The sequence below is a fragment of the Canis lupus genome, chromosome 6, assembly GCF_048164855.1.
Source record: "Canis lupus baileyi chromosome 6, mCanLup2.hap1, whole genome shotgun sequence".
Lineage (NCBI taxonomy): Eukaryota > Metazoa > Chordata > Mammalia > Carnivora > Canidae > Canis > Canis lupus.
In genome coordinates, this window is record NC_132843.1 from 16,510,957 (window position 1) to 16,529,085 (window position 18,129).

The window sequence follows — 18,129 nt, forward strand, 5'->3', positions numbered from 1 at the left end:
CAGTAATACTTCACAACTGTAAAGTCAATATTTGCTTTACAGTGTACAAGGACTTCTGCATACATTCTTCTTCATTTTCTTTTGACTTCTACACATATTAACTCCCTACTTAAAGCAGATGCCTAAATTTCATTTTGGGGCGGGGGCGTCCATTACGGGTGAATATGATTCTCCAAGAATTTTACTCAATGTTCTATTTCCTACTATTCTTAGACATTTCCTCCTTAATTCTTTATTCTTCCTCTGACTCATAGCGGGTCAAGTCCCTTGACAAAGTTCAGCCTTAATGTTACCTGAACTCAAGAACCCTGTGATGATACAATTTTTCACAGTGCATAACTTGGAATAAGAGTCAGCAAACTATGGCCCATAGGCCAAATCCCACCTGTTGCCTGTTGCTGAAAATACCATTTTATTGGCACACAGTCACACCCATCTGTTTATGCGGTCTGTGGTGGCTTTCCTGCTACAAAGGTAGAGTTAAGTTGTTGCAAAACACTCTATGGACAGGATTCAGCAGCAATATGAAGTGTGGTCGACACTAAAGTGTGAGTTCAGTAGATTCCTTCGCATTGGGTGGTATGGGCATGACCTGCAGCCATTATAAAATTTGAAGGTCCAAAACTCCTATCCCAAGAAAGAAAAATACCGTATGGTATTAAGAATTATACATGGAGTCTTTAAAAAAGGAAAAACTAAAAAACAACAAAGACAAAAACTCAAATTCACAGAAACAAAGAAAAGAAAGGTGGTTGCTGAGGTTGGGTCAATAGAGGAAGTGGATAAAGGGGTGCAAACTTTCAGCTATAAGATAAAGTCTCAGAATCTAATACATAAAATGGTGATTATAGTTGATGACACTATGTCATATTATTGAAGTTTCCTAAAAGAGTAGAACTTAAATGTTATCACCAAAACAAACAAATAAATATGTGATGTGATGGATATGCTCATTAACTAGATGGAAGGAATTTTTCACAATGTATACGTATACTGTGTTACCATAATGTACGCTTTAAACATCTTACAATTAAAAAACAAATCTTACAATTTTGTTTGGCAATTATACTTCAATAAAGCTGAAAAAAAATCTTGTCCTTCTGCCATTCCTGGTCTCATGGGCTTTTCACCTGAGAACTACCATAATCACCACACAAACACCAATCAGATTTTATTCAATAGTATGTCTCTTCAGTGGCTTTCTGTATCTTTCCTGAAAACGCTTTGGAAGCTGGTTTTATCATTCCCAAAAAGTAATTCCTACATATACACATAAAGAATTCCTTGGGAAAAAAAACAACGAAAAAATATCCAAAACATAAGAATTTGAGTGTTAATTTTCCTCTCTGAGCAAAGGTAACTGTTCATAAAACTGTTAAGAATCACTCAAAATGAAATGCCAACACATTAAAACATATTTGAGAAACTCCAACCACTGGTAACTTTGATGAAGATGAGCTATTTCACTTAAAAACAAAAAATCAATCATAAAAAGAACTATCCTAATTGATTTGTTCACTGTTCATTTCTTTAGGGACAGGACTGAGTTAATTTGGAGGTTTTACCAAAGAAATTTTTTATGGTTCTCCAGCAAAGATTCTCAGTGGAAAATTAAGGAGTGGGGCTTTCTTCTTCATCTGTTAGAAACCTCTGGTCACAAAAGAATTGTGGCATAGAATTATTCACTTAGAGCTTCTCATACTTGAAAACTTGGGAGTTAAAAATTTGCTGTTTTAGGGCAGCCCCCGTGGCGCAGTGGTTTAACGCCACCTGCAGCCCAGGGTGTGATCCTGGGGACCCGGGATCAAGTCCCACATCAGGCTCCTTGCATGGAGCCTGCTTCACCCTCTGCCTGTGTCTCTGCCTCTCTCTCTCTCTCTCTCTCTCTCTCTCTCTCTGTGTGTGTGTGTCTCATGAATAAATAAATAAAATCTTTTTTAAAAATTGCTGTTTTAGATATAGTGAAAAAAGTAGTATGTACACATTACTTTCAAAATATCTTTATTTAAAAATGTATTCTGGTAATAAAGGAGCCAAAGGATGGTATGAAAAGTCTCCAATGAAATCACACCTGATTCTATAAGCAATGGTTCCAGACTCTAGTAACCAATGCCGTGGTCTCACTGCCAGATGTCTGGTCAGTTTTCTGGATCATGTTTTGGAAACACAGAGTCTACAGCACAGGATTTCAACATCTGCTAGAAAAATCACTTTGCTGTTCTGCAACTGTCTGATTGTCTGGCAGTGGCAGTAGCTGCCATATAAAGACAAACTTGTGCCTAAAAACCAGTGCTATCTCTTTAAAGACAGAAGGCCTCAGGGTGTCATCCAACACTTGGTGATCACGGTTGCCAAGTAAAAATCCTAGAGAAGATTGATTCCATCAGGTCACTCAATGGAGTCAATACAGGACATGGCCAGAGATTGACCAACACAGCAGATATGGCCTCTCTGCAAAGTAGGAAATGTGATGCCAGGTTCTGTGACTTGTTTTAAGAAGGAATCTGGGATTCTCCTATACTCCAGGCTATAAGGAGTCTAAATGAGCTCTCGTGGCATATGTTATTAAATATTGATTTGAGGACCACCCACTGGTACAATCCCCATTCCGCAATGACCTCAGGGACTCCAAGCTGTCTGCCTGCTGCTGTTTTTATTTTTAGTAGGGTCCAACCTCTGCTATCTCTACCTAAGTGCACAATCACACAGCAAAGCTGGGCTTCAGTTCTCTACTGATACAATCAGAAAGCCAAGCCCAGTAGGAAACGCAACCGTGGCAAACACAAACCTATCCTGGCAACACACGAAGGAACATTGGGGCCAGGTCCTTGCTGCTAGCCACCTGGTCACTCCCTTCTACCAAGGGTCCATGGCAACTAGAAATCCTGAGCTGTGCCAGCGGTCATTAATCACGAGATCCACTACAAACTAAGATGCTAAGATCTTTGACAGGAGCTTAACTGAGCCGACACCATGTGTAAGGCTGTGAAGCCACCTAACAAAGTCCAGGAGACAGAAGTGAGATGGTCACTGAGAATTTAGCAGGGGGGACTGAAAGAGGGTATGACCACAGATCTGCAATGGGTAGAGCCCAGCATCACGTAAGTTCAAGGGACAACAGTGTCTACTGGGTCTCAAATTTTTAACATTGAAAGATCACTTCTTCCAGGGCAAAGAACCTAAGAATCTTTGAGTTTATCCAGTTTAAAGTCATTCCTCCTTCCCCTCCCTCAAAAAGCAGAAGGGGATGCTTGGGTGGCTCAGTGGTTGAAATCTGCCTTCAGCTCAGGGCGTGATCCCGCGATCCTGGGATGGAGTCCCTCATTGGGCTCCCAGTAGGGAGCCTGCTTCTCCCTCTGCCTGTGTTTCTGCCTCTCTCACAAATAAATAAAATCTTTAAAAAAAAAAAAAGGCAGAAGAAGAATTCCACCAACAGATGAATGGGTAAACAAATTGCAGTGTATACATGCAACAGAATATTATTCAGTCTCAAAGAGGAAGGAGATCCTGATACTTGTGATAATTCTTTTTTTTTTTTTTTACTTGTGATAATTCTGAAGACAGTAAGTGAAATAATGACTGACAAAAGGACAACTACTGTATGCTTCCACTTAAATGAGGTACCTATAGTAGGCAAAGTCATAGAGATGGAAAATGGAAAGGTGGTTACTGGGAGCTGGTGGGAGGGAAGGCAAGGTGGGGAGTTATTGTTTGTTATGGAATTTCTGTTTGGAATGATGGGAAATTTCCGCAGATGGATGGTGGTAACGGTTGCACAACACTGTGAATGCACTTAATGCTAATGAACTGTACACTTACAAATTGTTTTAAATGGTAAATTTTGAGATGCCTGGGTGGCTCAGTGGTTGAACGTCTGCCTTTGGCTCAGGTTGTGATCCTGGGGCCCTGGGATGGAGTCCTGCATCAGGTTCCCAACAGGGAGCCTGCTTTTCCCTCTGCCTGTGTTTCTGCCTCTCTCTGTGTGTGTCTCATGAATAAATAAATAAAATATTTTTAAAAATTCTAATGCATTGTTGACCAATCTCTTCTTCCACTATGAATTTGGTCTGTAGATAATAGTATTGCATCAATATTAATTTCCTGATTTTGATTACTGAGCTGCAGCCATGTAAGAAAATGTCCTTGCTCTTAGAAAATACACACTAAAGGGGTGCCTGGGTGGCGCAGTTGGTTGGGCAACCGACTCTTGGTTTTGGCTCAAGTTGTGATCTCAGGGCTATGGGATCAAGCGCTGCATCTAACTCTGCACTTAGCACCAAGTCCACTAGGGATTCTCTCTCTCCCTCTCCCTCTGCCCCTCTCATTTGTGCACGCTCTCTCTCTCTCTCCCTTAAATAAATTCTTAAAGAAAAAAAAGAAAAATCACACTAAAGAATTTAGAAATAAAGAAAACAGGCATTTTATTCTCAAATCTGTAACTTATACAGTTCAGGAAAAAATGTATATATATATATATATTTTATATATATTTATCTCAAGAGAAAACGATGGGAGAAGCAAGGTAAAATAATAATTGAGGAATATGAGTAAAAGGTACAGAGGTTCTTTGCACTATTTCTAACTGTTCTGTAAAGTAGTAAATAATTTCAAAATTAAAAATTTACAAAAAAATTTTAAATTGATTTAGAAACCCATATACTGTGCTCCTATGACCTAACACAAAGCTCACTTAATACAGTGTTATAAATTATGTATCTCAATTAATTCTAATATTATATTAGTAACATCACTAACCAGGACAATACTCCTTGAGTTCTATACGGTTATAAAAGCATTAAAATCTCAGAAAGGAACTAAGAGATCAAGCAACTCAAATATACATCCGTGTTTCCCAACGTAACACCAGAAGAAATCAAATAATGTGAAAAGAATGCAGGGTATGAATCATGAATCAAGCAAGAAGAGGTAGTTCTACCTTGAAGTGCTGTTGATCTCGGCCCAGCCCAGCTTCCATGACACGTGAAGCAGAAGTCCACCAATTAGTGTCTGCCACCTAGAAAGGATAAGGGCCATTGTGAATTTGAGAGAATGCCATGGGCTCAAACACCATCCAGCCCCTGCAGACCTATTGGCTGACACAAATATACACATCCAAGCCTTCCCCCAACTCTCTTTTCCCATTCTCTCCTAGCTGGCATCCCAGTTCCCAGTTCCGTCCTTCTCAACCTGTACTATCCTTGAGTCCAGCTGTACCATCCAGGGTTGACACTGATAGTCTTCTTATTCTATCTAGACTTTTCCTGACCAATCTCAACAACTGTCTCCACTTCTCCCATTGCTCCCAATAATAACTGTGCTTACCTGGACACCGCCACCCTGATACTCCACAAGCTCCCAATAATAACTTGCCTATAACATTATCTTGAACTTCCCTTCCCCATCCTGATCGGCTCCTGCATCCCTAATCAGCCAAACTAGAGCCTAGATGTCATCCTAGCTCTTCCTCCTCACTCAGCTCCCTCATCTGCTCATGAAATCCTATTAAGCATAAACCCTTAACAGTTCTCAAGTACTTTCATTTCTTCTGCCTCTGCCTCAAACAGACTCCCACTGTGACATACCTGAACCCAGCATCAGTGCCCTAACTGGTGTCCCTATCCCCAGGATGGTCCTGCAACATCCATTCTCTACCTTTCAGCCAAAGGGCTTGTTCCAGAATGCTAACTTAATTTTGTTCACTCATTCGTTTTAAAAATGGTTGATTCTTCCTGGGTGGATAGTAGCAGTTCTCAACCTCTTTTCTGCCACGACGCACTCGGGGTCATGTAATTCATGTGAGACACACTTCCTCAGCATGCAGAGTAGAGGGGGAGCACAGGTTGTAAATTAAGCACCCCTGCCCCTGCCATCGCACAAAGTACAGCAAAATTCAAAATGAGTGAGATGGTATTACAGGCATAACTTCACCTTGGTTCACTCTATTGCTTTATTGATTTTAAAACCTTGTTTTGAGTTATGACTTGAGACACCTCACCTCAGAAGCGATTACAACACACCCAAGTGTTGTGACATGACAGTTGAGAACTGGCTGGCCTACAGGATAGTCACTGGTGTGTGACACACAAGCCTTCCAAGACTTGCACTCTCCCCCTTCCAGGATCAGCTCCTGTCCATCTGCCATGGGCAGTGACATTCCAGCCATACTAAACAACCCACAGCCTTGGATGTGCCAGGTCATTTCATACTTCTAAGAGTTTCCATGTGCTGTCCTCTTGACCCATAATATTCTCCCATTTCCTTGTGTCTTGGTGAACATTTGCTCATCCTGTAAGACCCAGTTTTTATGCCTCTTTGTGAAACCTTCACAGACCCAGCCAAGCAGAGCAGACAGATATGGGTCATGCCCTCCAACAGTATGATCTAGAGCAGTGGCACTCAACCATATGGATATTCCCCCTGGGAAAATGTGGCAGTATTTAGAGACATTTTTAGTTGTCACAACTGCGGTGGGAGAAGGGAGGGTGCTACTGGCATCTGGTGAGTGTAGCCAGGGATGCTGCCAAACATCCTACAATGTGCAGGACAGCCTCATAACAAAGGATTACCCAGCCCAAAATGTCAATAGTAATTTGAGAGATGACAGTGGCCCAGGAAGGGATTATTTGGATGAAGAAGGAGGACAGATTCTGAAGATGTTCAGGGTGTCCTGGTGGTTAACTAGATGTTAAGGATGAAGAAGACAAAGGAATCAACTCCCAGGTTTCTGGGAGTTTCTCAGTTGGGCAACTAGATAGAAGGTACCATTCACAGCAAGTAAATTTAAGGGGCAGGCAGGAGAGAAAAGAAAGTTACACAACAGCAGAGATCTTTGCTTTCTCCTCTGATGTACCCCACATGTCTAAAACAGTGCCACATAGTATGCACCCAATAAGGATTTATAGAATGAATTACGCTGCCCTACTGTGTAACTCCTATGTGCCAGGCATTGTTCTAAGCACTGGGGTGTCACACTCCAGTGGCAAGACCAATTTTTTTAAAAGTCTTCCATTTGTAGACCTTACAGTCCGTTGGAGGAACAAAAGTCAGCATGTCATATCCACTGATACACAGGGGAAAAAGCAATCCAGATCTAGAGACCCTTCTTTCCCACCTAAGTTCCCTAAGTCTCAACCTGGAAGGACTACAAGACAGTTAGGACCAAGAAATGATTCCTATTCATTAACAGAGAAAACAATATCCCAGCTTTACTAACTGAAATACAGTGGGCCCCTCCTTACTTGTGGGGGGATGCATTCTAAGACCCCCCAGCAGATGCCTGAAACTGGAGATAGTGCCAAACCAAATATGTTTTTTCCTACACACACATACCTATGATAAAGTTTAACTTATAAACTAGGCACAGTAGATTAACAATAGCCAATAATAGGGGATCCCTGGGTGGCACAGCGGTTTGGCGCCTGCCTTTGGCCCAGGGTGCGATCCTGGAGACCCGGGATCGAATCCCACGTCGGGCTCCCGGTGCATGGAGCCTGCTTCTCCCTCTGCCTGTGTCTCTGCCTGTGTCTCTGCCTCTCTCTCTCTCTCTCTCTGTGACTATCATGAATAAATAAAATCTTTAAAAAAAAAAAAAACAATAGCCAATAATAAAATTTAACAGTTGTAACAATATACTGTAATAAAAGTAATGTGAATGTGGTCTCTCTCTTAAAATATCTGTACTCCCCCTTCTTCTTGCGATTCTGTGACATGATAAATGCCTAGATGGTGAGGTGAAGTAAGGTGAATGATGTAGGCATTGTGATAGAGCCTTAGGCTACCATTCACCCCTGATAATAAGTCAGGGGAGAATCATCTACTTCCAGACCACAGTGACCACAGGTGATCAGAACCGCAGAAAGAGAAACCGCGGATGTGGAGGGACTACTGTATACATGATCATAAACAATATTTTTAAAGTTTTGCTATGAAATAGTAGGGGGAAACCTGACAAAGTAATTCTGAAGTTCACCTGAAATAATGTACTGGTGATATGATAAAAAAACAAAAATCCATAAGTGTAAAAACAGAAGTGTGCAAGTCTTCTTCCCTTGCCTGTCCCCTCTCTGCACAGCTTCCACCTTTTCCTATGGGTAACCACTCTTGGTAATTTCTTCACCATTATTATTATTTTTTAAATTTTTATTTATTTACAATAGTCACACACAGAGAGAGAGAGAGAGAGAGAGGCAGAGACATAGGCAGAGGGAGAAGCAGGCTCCATGCACCGGGAGCCCGACATGGGATTCGATCCCGGGTCTCCAGGATCGTGCCCTGGGCCAAAGGCAGGCACTAAACCGCTGTGCCACCCAGGGATCCCACCTTTATTTTTTAAATAAGGAAAACATACACACACTATTCTACATGATAGTACTGTACTACCCTGTAACAGATTTGCTTTTGTCCCCCATTAAATGTATCTTGAAAATTAATTAATTAATTAATTAATTTATTTATTTATTTATTTATTTATAGAGACACAGAGAGAGAGAGAGAGAGAGAAAGAGAGAGAGGCAGAGACACAGGCAGAAGGAGAAGCAGGCTCCATGCAGGGAGCCTGATGTGGGACTCGATCCCAGGTCTCCAGGATCATAGCCCAGGCTGCAGGCGGCGCTAAACCACTATGCCACCCACTGGGGCTGCCCTTGAAAATCTTTTTATTTCAGCACCTGAGTGTCATTATTTTTTGACATTTGCCATTAAGGACATAATATAATTTATTTAATGGGGTCTGTAGAGATGAAAATGAGGTTGTTTAAAAATGCCTGCTGTCAAAGAGCTGCAACATTTCACATGTACATCTTCATACGTATTTCATTTATGTGAGTGCAAGTAAATCTCTCAAATAAATTCCTCGAAGTGGAATCGTGCAATTGAAGGATTCAGACTGTTGAAATAGTGTCCCATATTGCCAAAGTGTCACTCACAGATACTGTACCAATTTGCCACTGCAGATCCATGTACAGCCAGAACCGAGATCTGGCATCACGTCCTGAGCCAAGGCAGATGCTCAGCTGCTGAGCCACCGTGGTGCCCCATAACATGTCTTTTCATTTTTAACTGCATGCTTTAGCATCATAACACATCTTTCTTCATGTGTTTAGTGCTTTTTGTCCTGAACCTCATCTAGCAAAGATCATTACCCTGCTTTTTTGTTTGCAATTGTCTAATATTTTTTTAAAAAAAGAATGAAGGATGTCATGCTGTATGACATATTTAAATGTTATAATAATTAAAACAATTTAGGGGGATGCCTGGGTGGCTCAGCGGTTGGGCCCCTGCCTTCTGACTGGGGCATGATCCTGGAGACTGGGGATCGAGTCCCACATCGGGCTCCCTGCATGGAGCCTGCTTCTCCCTCTGCCTGTGTCTCTGCCTCTCTCTCTCTCTCTCTCTGTGCATATTCTCATGAATAAATAAATAAAATCTTAAAAAAAAAATAAGACCACATGCTAGATTTATCTGTAGTTTTCTCTGTTACTTCCTTCTTATGTTTTAGCAATAAATTCTCTATGATATTACTTAAAAATATATTTGAAAAATCAAAATAATTATGAACAAAATGAAAGGCAAAGGGCAAACTGCAAAAAAAAAGAGAAATTTCTAATAAACGTGATGGACAAGTGGTTGGCATCTTAAAATATGAGGAAGTCATTAAATTAATAAGAAAAAATACTAACACCCCAGTAAAAATAAAAGGAGAAAAGGCACAAATAGACAATTCACTGATAATATCGATACAAGTAGGTAACACACATAAGAAAACTGTCCAACTTCATTAATAATGTATGAAATGATAAGACAAAAAGTGTTATACCATTTGGGACTCATGAAATCATCAGAGAGAAAAAAAACAGTCATGGTTTGAGTACAATATTACAGAAGCTTTCATATAGAGGCTGGGTGACAATGTAAATTGGTAACACATTTCTGGAAAAGAACTTAATATCCAAGAGGAATACTAAAGAAGTTCATATGCTTTAACCCAAATTTCTAATATTGGAATCTATCCCAAAGAAATAGCTAGAAATTTGATAGATTTGAATGCAAAAAAATGTCTGATAATATTATTGTTTTTATCCTTCAAAATGGGACACAATTTAAATGCCCATTAATAAGATGGTTAAATAAATTACAGTATGTCTATTTGATTTTAAAAAAAGAAAGAAAATCTATATAGTCATTAAAAACATTTTTTTAAAGATTTATTTATTGGAGAGAGATAGCACGTGAGCAGAAGGAGGAGCCGAGAGAGGCAGAGAAAGAAAATCTCAAGCAGACTCCCTGCTGAGCCCGCAGCCCAAAGCAGGGCTCCATTTCAAGACTCTGAGATCAGAACCCGAGCAGAAATCAAGAGTCAGACACTAAACTTACTGAGCCACTCAGGCACCCCTAAAAATAGTACAAAGTACAGCTAATGATGCTGGTTGGACATGTCCCACAAATGTGTACAAAAAGCATAAAAGATACTCACCCTTGGAACAATGTAGGGTAGGTAAATTTCAAGACAGACAGGACATACTGAAAAACAAATACCAGAGTAATGAACAAATTATAGAGAACTGATCATATAATGAAAGAAATTCTTATTGAAGAAACCTAAGTACACTCGAATTTCAAAAAGACTTTTATCCTTCTCCCCTCAAAATCACATACTGGGCAAAAATTAAAAAATGACCTTCCAAGTCATATGAGAAAGAGTGGGTCTGTTTTTCTGCAGGCTCATCAGAAGCCTGACCACCTCTCAGTTGGGGTATGGAACTGGAATCATTAGCAAATTGGGATGCCCAGCAGCTGGGTCTGATGCTGTGGATGCCCAACCATTCAGCCTCTTTCCAGACCCCAGAAGTGCCATGGTGGAGCTGCAGAAACTCAAGAAAAATGGACACAGTCTCTTTTCTCAAAGTATTCACGTTATCTACTGCCCAATTTACCTAAAAATCCAAACTACTCCTTTGTTTCTCTTCAAGGAAGAACTGCATCATACTCTGTTTCCTTCATGTTTCTTCCATTTGGGAGAATTTGGTTTTTGCATTCTAAAGATCCTTTTTTTTTTTTTTTCTTTTTAGCTAATTCTGCGTAGGTATCATTAATTTTTTCTGTGCTTTAGCATTTTAAGGATTTTTTCAAACCAACCTGACCAAGGTCAACTTGTATTTCTAGTCTGTCTTTTACAACACTTCATGAATGAGGGGACTATGTTTTGTCTTCCTGGGTATCTTTTCCTACTATTGAACACTAAGAATTTTTGGAAAGTTTAAAAACCATTAAAGGCTTTAGGCAAGGACTCTACTGATTCTTCACATGATCTAAAAAACAGAATGGACTGGGGTTGGGCAAATTTACATACTTGTTTTTAAACTACACCAATGCCTTCTAGTATGAGCTCCTAAATGTCACAATTACGGCTAACTGCTGTGCTCTGATCAATATTCACTAGAGATGGACCTTCTTCTTCTCCGAAATCTACTTATTCACATAATTCAGTATGCTCCTCCCCACTCTTCCTTGATATTTTCATTCTAAAACAGAGACAGAGGGATGCCTGGGTGGTTCAGTGGTTGAACATCTGCCTTCAGCTCTGGGCATGATCCTGGGATCCCAGGATCAAGTCCTGCATCAGGCTCCCCACAGGGTGCCTGCTGCCTCTCTCTGTGTGTCTCTCATGAATAAATAAAATCTTAAAAAAAAAAAAAAAACAGAGACAGGGGATCCCTGGGTGGCTCAGCGGTTTAGCACCTGCCTTTGGCCCAGGGCGTGATCCTGGGGTCCTGGGATCGAGTCCTACGTTGGGCTCCTGGCATGGAGCCTGCTTCTCCCTCTGCCTGTGTTTCTGCCTCTCTCTTTCTCTCGTGAATAAATAAATCTTAAAAAAAAAAAAAAAAAAAAAAAACAGAGACAGAGAAAGGATAAAGTGAGCATCTGGGCCATGCATTACATCACCCTTAACAACCTTCATGAAGGGGATCCCTGGGTGGCTCAGCGGTTTGGCGCCTGCCTTCGGCCCAGGGCGTGATCCTGGCGTCCCAGGATGGAGTCCCATGTCGGGCTCCCTGCATGGAGCCTGCTTCTCCACCCCTCTCTCTCTCTCTGTCTCTCATGAATAAATAAATAAAATCTTTAAGAAAAAAAACCTTCATGAAGATAATGAATATTTATTTAGTTTACTGTGTGCTGAACTTTGTCATAGATACTGAGGGTGAAGATAGAAAATGCTGAAGTTCTTACCTTACCTTGTTAAACAAGAGTGAAAAAAGAAATCTCTGAAAAATGAAATTAAGTCCTAATATTTATTCTTTCGGCAATTCTTCATGTCACTGAAAAGTGTTGCTCAGGGCAAAATGCTATTTAATGGAACAGCCGTGAGCACTTCGTAGGAAAAAGAAGGAGCAATTTGGGAGCCTTTGAAAGGAGAACAGATGTGGACTTTGACTCCAGGCTGAAAGCTTAACAGCTGTAAGAGGAAAAAAGACCAGTAGCTGCTTGGGCCCCACAGGGCTGGTTACCACCAGAATCTCCACAGGCTGGAGCAACGTGTCACTCAGACTAGGTCCAGAGAGCCACAACACCTGCTGTTGAAACCAAAATCAACCATTCTTTTAACACTAGAAGCAATAAGCCTAAAATAGACAAGGTTTTTTGTTTGTTTTTAATCAATTTTCTTTTTACAAACACAGGGAGATAGTTTGCAGATGAAACTATACTGAGAAATAGAGAATTAAAAAAAAAAAAAAACCAGCACAGAGTCTACTAAAAACTGGAAGAGAGTTTCCTGTCCTATAAACATAAAATAATCTTCATTGATTCAAGAGAAAATTCATTTGGCAGTCACTATGTGCTGGGGAGCCCAGGGCATAGCTCCTTCTCATTTGGCCCCTACTGGGTCCAAGCCAAACTACCATGGAGGCCAGAAAGAAGCATGACTGTCCTGGGGTGAAACAATGGCATAATCTAAGAGTTACAAAGTCCCTACCAGAGTCCCATTATGAAGGACTACCTCTCCCAACCTTACCCAGGCCTCACACCTGCTTTCTGCTACTCTTGCCTCCAGTTCCTCTTTCTCCTTTATATAATCTCACCTCCCTTTCTCTCTGCCTTTTACTGTTCTTCTGCTTTCCATCTACTCTGACATTCCCCAGAGCCCTGAACCAAAGCACTCCAAACCTTTGTGGAAAATGGAAAAGGATTTATTATTGAAATTCTGAGGGTCCTTGGGAATCTACGATTTCTATTACTCAAATCAGATTCTCCTAAACACATGACAATTTTTTGTTTTTGTTTTTTGTTTTTTTATCTAGCACCTTGAGGCATGATGCACATGGAATGTACTACCGTCTTTATTACATTGATTGCAAAATGGTGAGAGGCCCCAGTAAATAGAAAATAATTCCATAGATGCAATGTGCATCCAGAGAGGGTATAAATTGCTATGAACTAAATGCTATCTGCCTGCAGGACTGTTTTACTTGGGTACTTCCTTTGTTAACCAATAATGCTGCTTGTGGGTTTTCATGAAGACTTCTCACTCTTCCCTTCTGATGATTATATGAAAATAAAAGGAAGGTCATTCTGTTTTTAAGTGAAATGTTACCAATATATTCATCAGGTTAACTAGACAAATTAGAATATGAAAGTGAAAAGGCCAGGATTTCACAAATTCACATCTTCCAGAAAAGGTGCTAAAATAAACCTTTTACTTTAGCTATCTATTCAATGAGGAAGAAACAAATCTGTTAAAAGCTAATAATTACTGCATCATACCATAAGCAAAAGACTGTCTTTCCTTTCTTCCGTTTCTTCTAGAGTATTTACCACTTACCTAATTTACTATGATGTTGGGCACTTGTCCAGCCACCTCACTAACGTAATTTCCATTAATGAACGACTCTTTGAAGAGGACTTGCTAATCCTACCTTAAAGTTTAAAAACTTAGGTTTAGAGAAATTAAAGTCCCAAAGATCAAGTTGAGTGGAGCCAGGATGTAAACCCATCACTGCCTCCCAGGAAGGTACTATTTATGGATCTTCATCATTAGAACTAAAAATCAACTGGACATGGGGAAAGAGGGTTCTGGAGCATCCTCTGAGTGCCCTGAAGATAGCTACTCACATTAAGAGAACAGGTATAAGGAAATGTTATTTGTTAATAGTTTATTTCCAGAAAGCATGAGGGGTTTGAGGTTGGGGGTGGGGGTGGGGGCGTGGAGACCTTATGGTGGGAGGTGATCCTGGGCCTGGTATCACCACTTTACCTTGGTGTCCAGCCCAATGTCCCTGACAGGAGGAGCTGCCCCACTCTACCCCACAGGGGTCCAACATTTCCCTGCATGGTACTAAATCCAAGGCCAGCTTCCCCCTCCTAACAAAATAAAAACATGGTACCACTGCTTACCTGCCTTTTCATTAAGATGAATTACGTGACATTACTTTAAATAAAATTAATTTCACATTTTATTTTCCAAAATATTTTCACGAAAACCTCTTGAATATACTGGAAGTGTCTGGGATGGAGACATAGAAAAAAAGAAAAAGTCTGGGAGTCTGTGGTGTGAGGGAAAGATGGAGATGGAAATGGATTGATTGATCTCTTCTTTTTAAAAGCTTCCTGAACTCTGTGGGTTTCTAGGAGCAGGGGTATGTTGTAGAAAAAGAAGACAGATTTGTCAGATTTCTTCTACTCCGCCTTCCCCGAGAGGACAAGAACCAACTGCTTTATTTCCCTTTAAAGTAGTATGCAGGGGATCCCCGGGTGGCTCAGCGGCTGGGTACCTGCCTTCGGCCCAGGTGATCCTGGAGTCCCAGGATCGAATCCCGCATCAGGCTCCCTGCATGGAGCCTGCTGCTCCTCCCTCTGCCTGCCTCTCTCTCTCTCTCAATTTCGAATAAATAAAATCTTAAAAAAAAAAAAAAAAAGTAGTATGCACAACCCCAAATTAATTTCCTGGAAATTCGCCAATCAAAAACTTCGGTGTTGCAGATGCAAGGGATGCTTTACAGGACGGGAAGCAGGCAGGGCCGGCACGGTTCAACACATCCTATTTCCACCTGCGGATGCCACAGAGTAGGCTTCCTCTCCACCGCCACCAGGATGCGGGAGGCTGCATCAGCTCCCCGTCGGTGTGCGGACTCAGCTCTCCCGCGTGCAGCCATCGCCACCCCACGCCCGCCCCCTCACCTTGTTCGTGAGGTAAGAAGCCAGGTAGCAGGTACAAAAGGTGAGGCCCACCAGGCACCTCCTCACGCACATGGGTCAACCCGCGCCCCTTCCCGGGGACCCCGCGGGGAGCACCCACACTGCGTCCGGAGCCGGGCCGCCGCCTGCGCAGCCAGGACGGCCACGTGGCTCCGAGCTCGGCCAATCGGCGCCGGGACCGCCCCGCCCCCCCCCGCCCTGTGCCCGCCCCTTAAAGGGACCGCGCCCCCGCCGGCCGCGCAGCTGCAGAGTGAGCGAGGCAGCCTCCTGCTGCGGAAGGAGATCCGGGGAGAGATAAGCGCCCTCCCCACCCCCCCGCGGGGCCTGCGACCGACTGTGGACAAGGACAGCAGTCGTGGTAAAAATAGTCGAAAATGGTAAACCAGGGGAAAAAAAAACAGTTTACGAAACAGTTCACGACACTCCACTACCGTTTAAAGAAAAATGTTCATCGCGGCCTCTAGATGGTGGAAGCAAAATGTTTATACTTTACTGAATCTTCCCCCTATTCCACGTTGAGTCTGTATTAGTTTTGCAAATGACATAAAGTTAATAAGTGCAGGGATCCTTGGGTGGCTCAGCGGTTCAGCACCTGCCTTCGGCCCAGGGCATGATCTTGGGGTCCCGGGATCGAGTCCCGCATCGGGCTCCCCGCATGGAGCTTGCTTCTCCCTCTGCCTGTGTCTCTGCCCCTCTCTCTCTCTCTCTGTGTCTCATAAATAAATAAATAAATAAATAAATAAATAAATAAATAAATAAATAAATAAAATCTTTAAAAAAAAGTGCTGTTTTAAAAGAAGGAAGACAGGAGCTAGAATGAGTATAGTTTTGTTTTTTCTTTTTTAAGAGAAGTCATTCTATTGATGAGGAACAGGGGTAGCTGAGGATAAGGTACGAGCCTCGGGCAGGCAGCACATTGACAATTGACAAGTTCTTTTTTTTTTTTTTTTTTTGAGATTTTATTTATTCATGAGAGACACAGGCAGAGTCCTTAAAACAGGCAAAGGAACATTCCTCTAGCCTCCACGTTAATACTTTGCTAAGGGCAAAAGGCAATCTTACTGCAACCCCCAGGAGCCTGTAAGTCTACTTTAACATATAAAAATTCCTTTAGAATTTTCCTTTATCTCTAAACCCCCAAGATACATTGGCAATCATCCTTCAACCACATGGCCCACTGATAAACACATCTGAAGGGTCTCACGACCCTCAGGTTTTATTAGAGGGTAATAAGTGACCTTTTCCCAACAACAGCTAGCCCCCTAAGGTCCTGGAAACCTTGTTTCCAAAATTCTTTAGAGAGTATGCTATCCTCAAACACCCACCCCTGTCCCCAACTCCCAGGTATATAATCAGCCACCCCTCCCAGGCCCAGGGCAGCAGCTCTTCCTGCCCACGGGTCCTTTCCCCGGGCTTTAATAAAACCATCATTTTGCACCAAAGACACCTCAAGAATTCTTTCTTGGTCGTCGGCTCCAGACCTCACCTATATTCCAAAACTTCATCACTGGGATGTTGAAATTTACATAAAATAAGAAATTCTCCCAAAAGTAGTTTCAAGCACTGCCCCTATTTCTAGTATATAGGAATTTTACCTAGTTAGGCTTCTGGCAAGTAGTAAATATGCACAAAACATGTTGATGGACTTTGTCAGGAGCTAAAGGTACAAGTGTTCCTCACATGCAGAAACACAGATTTTGGAAATACCCCACACACCAGGAAAACTTCACTTTTTAAAGTTTGTGTTTCCTGTGCAAAATTGTTTATCAAACTACATTATCCAAGCAAACACTAGATGTATTCACTCTACGTAAAAGATAAGTAAACTAAAAAGTAATTTTCCCTTGACATTATTCTAGGGAACCTATCTCAGAGCTAAATAGTCCTTATAAAGAAAATCTTCCCCCAACAGAATTTCTTTGAAATAAATAGCTGTACTTGACAATCTCTGAGCACTTTTAGTAAATGAACAAGTTCGGTTTGGGCCCTATTATTTCCTAGTTACTACTTATTTATTTATTTATTGACAGAATTTGCTTAGCAAGCAGAAACAACCAGAACAGTAAAGAACCATGTAAACAGAAGCTGACATATGTAGGAAAAGTGCTGATAGATCATGCGAGAGCCATTGATTTTTCCAAAGCTGTATTATTCTGTTTCGCAAAACATACTAAACTAAGACTGAATGAAAATAAAATCACCAGGTCTTATGCTGTCAAACAACAATATGCTGTATATGAGATTAAGGTAGACCTAAATACATGAAAAGATTTAACTACTAGTATTGTTAATTGAGATCTTTGAGAGCGAAGGGTCATAGTCATTAATATTTATTTATTTATTTATTTATTTATTTATTTATTTATTTTTAAATTCAATGTGCCAACACATAGTATAACACCCAGTGCTCATCTCATCAAGTGTCCTCCTTAGTGCCCATTACCCAGTTACCCTATACCACCGACCTCCCCTTATGCAACCTTTTGTTTCCCAGAATTAGGATTCTCTCACGGTTTGTCTCCCTCTCTAATTTTTCCCACTCAGTTCCCCTCCTTTCCCTTATAATCCCTTTCACTATTTCTTATATTCCACGTATGAGTGAAACCATATGATGATTGTCCTTCTCCTATTGACTTATTTCATTCAGCATAATACCCTCCAGGTCCATTCACGTCGAAGCAAATGGTGGGTATTCATCTTTTCTGATGGCTGAGTAATATTCTATTATATATAGACCACATCTTCTTTATTCATTCATCTGTCCAAGAACATCGTGGCTCCTTCCACAGTTTGACTATTGTGGACATTGCTGCTATGAACATTGGGGTGCCGGTGTCCTGTTGTTTCATTACTTCAGTATCTTTGGGGTAAATACCCAGTAGTGCAATTGCTAGGTCATAGGGTAGCTCTATTTTTAACTAGATCTTTGAGAGCGAAAGG

The 18,129-nt window shown here is 41.3% G+C and overlaps 1 protein-coding gene across 16 annotated transcripts in view; it reads right to left on the minus strand.

Moving 5' to 3' along the window:
• TMEM241 (transmembrane protein 241) overlaps positions 1–15,330 on the minus strand; it is a 112,179-nt gene extending 96,849 nt beyond the window's left edge. For all 16 annotated transcript variants that reach the window (XR_012032415.1, XR_012032413.1, XR_012032418.1 and 13 more), the window contains exons 1-3: positions 15,172–15,330; positions 10,472–10,518; positions 4,937–5,014 (exon numbers count right to left, since the gene is read on the minus strand). Coding sequence is in view for 9 of the 16 variants with exons in the window: in XM_072829039.1 (XP_072685140.1) it covers positions 4,937–5,014; positions 10,472–10,518; positions 15,172–15,243 (197 nt within the window). In the remaining 7 variants the exon portion in view is untranslated. The remainder of the gene's footprint in view (positions 1–4,936; positions 5,015–10,471; positions 10,519–15,171) is intronic.
• Positions 15,331–18,129: the final 2,799 nt, after the last annotated feature.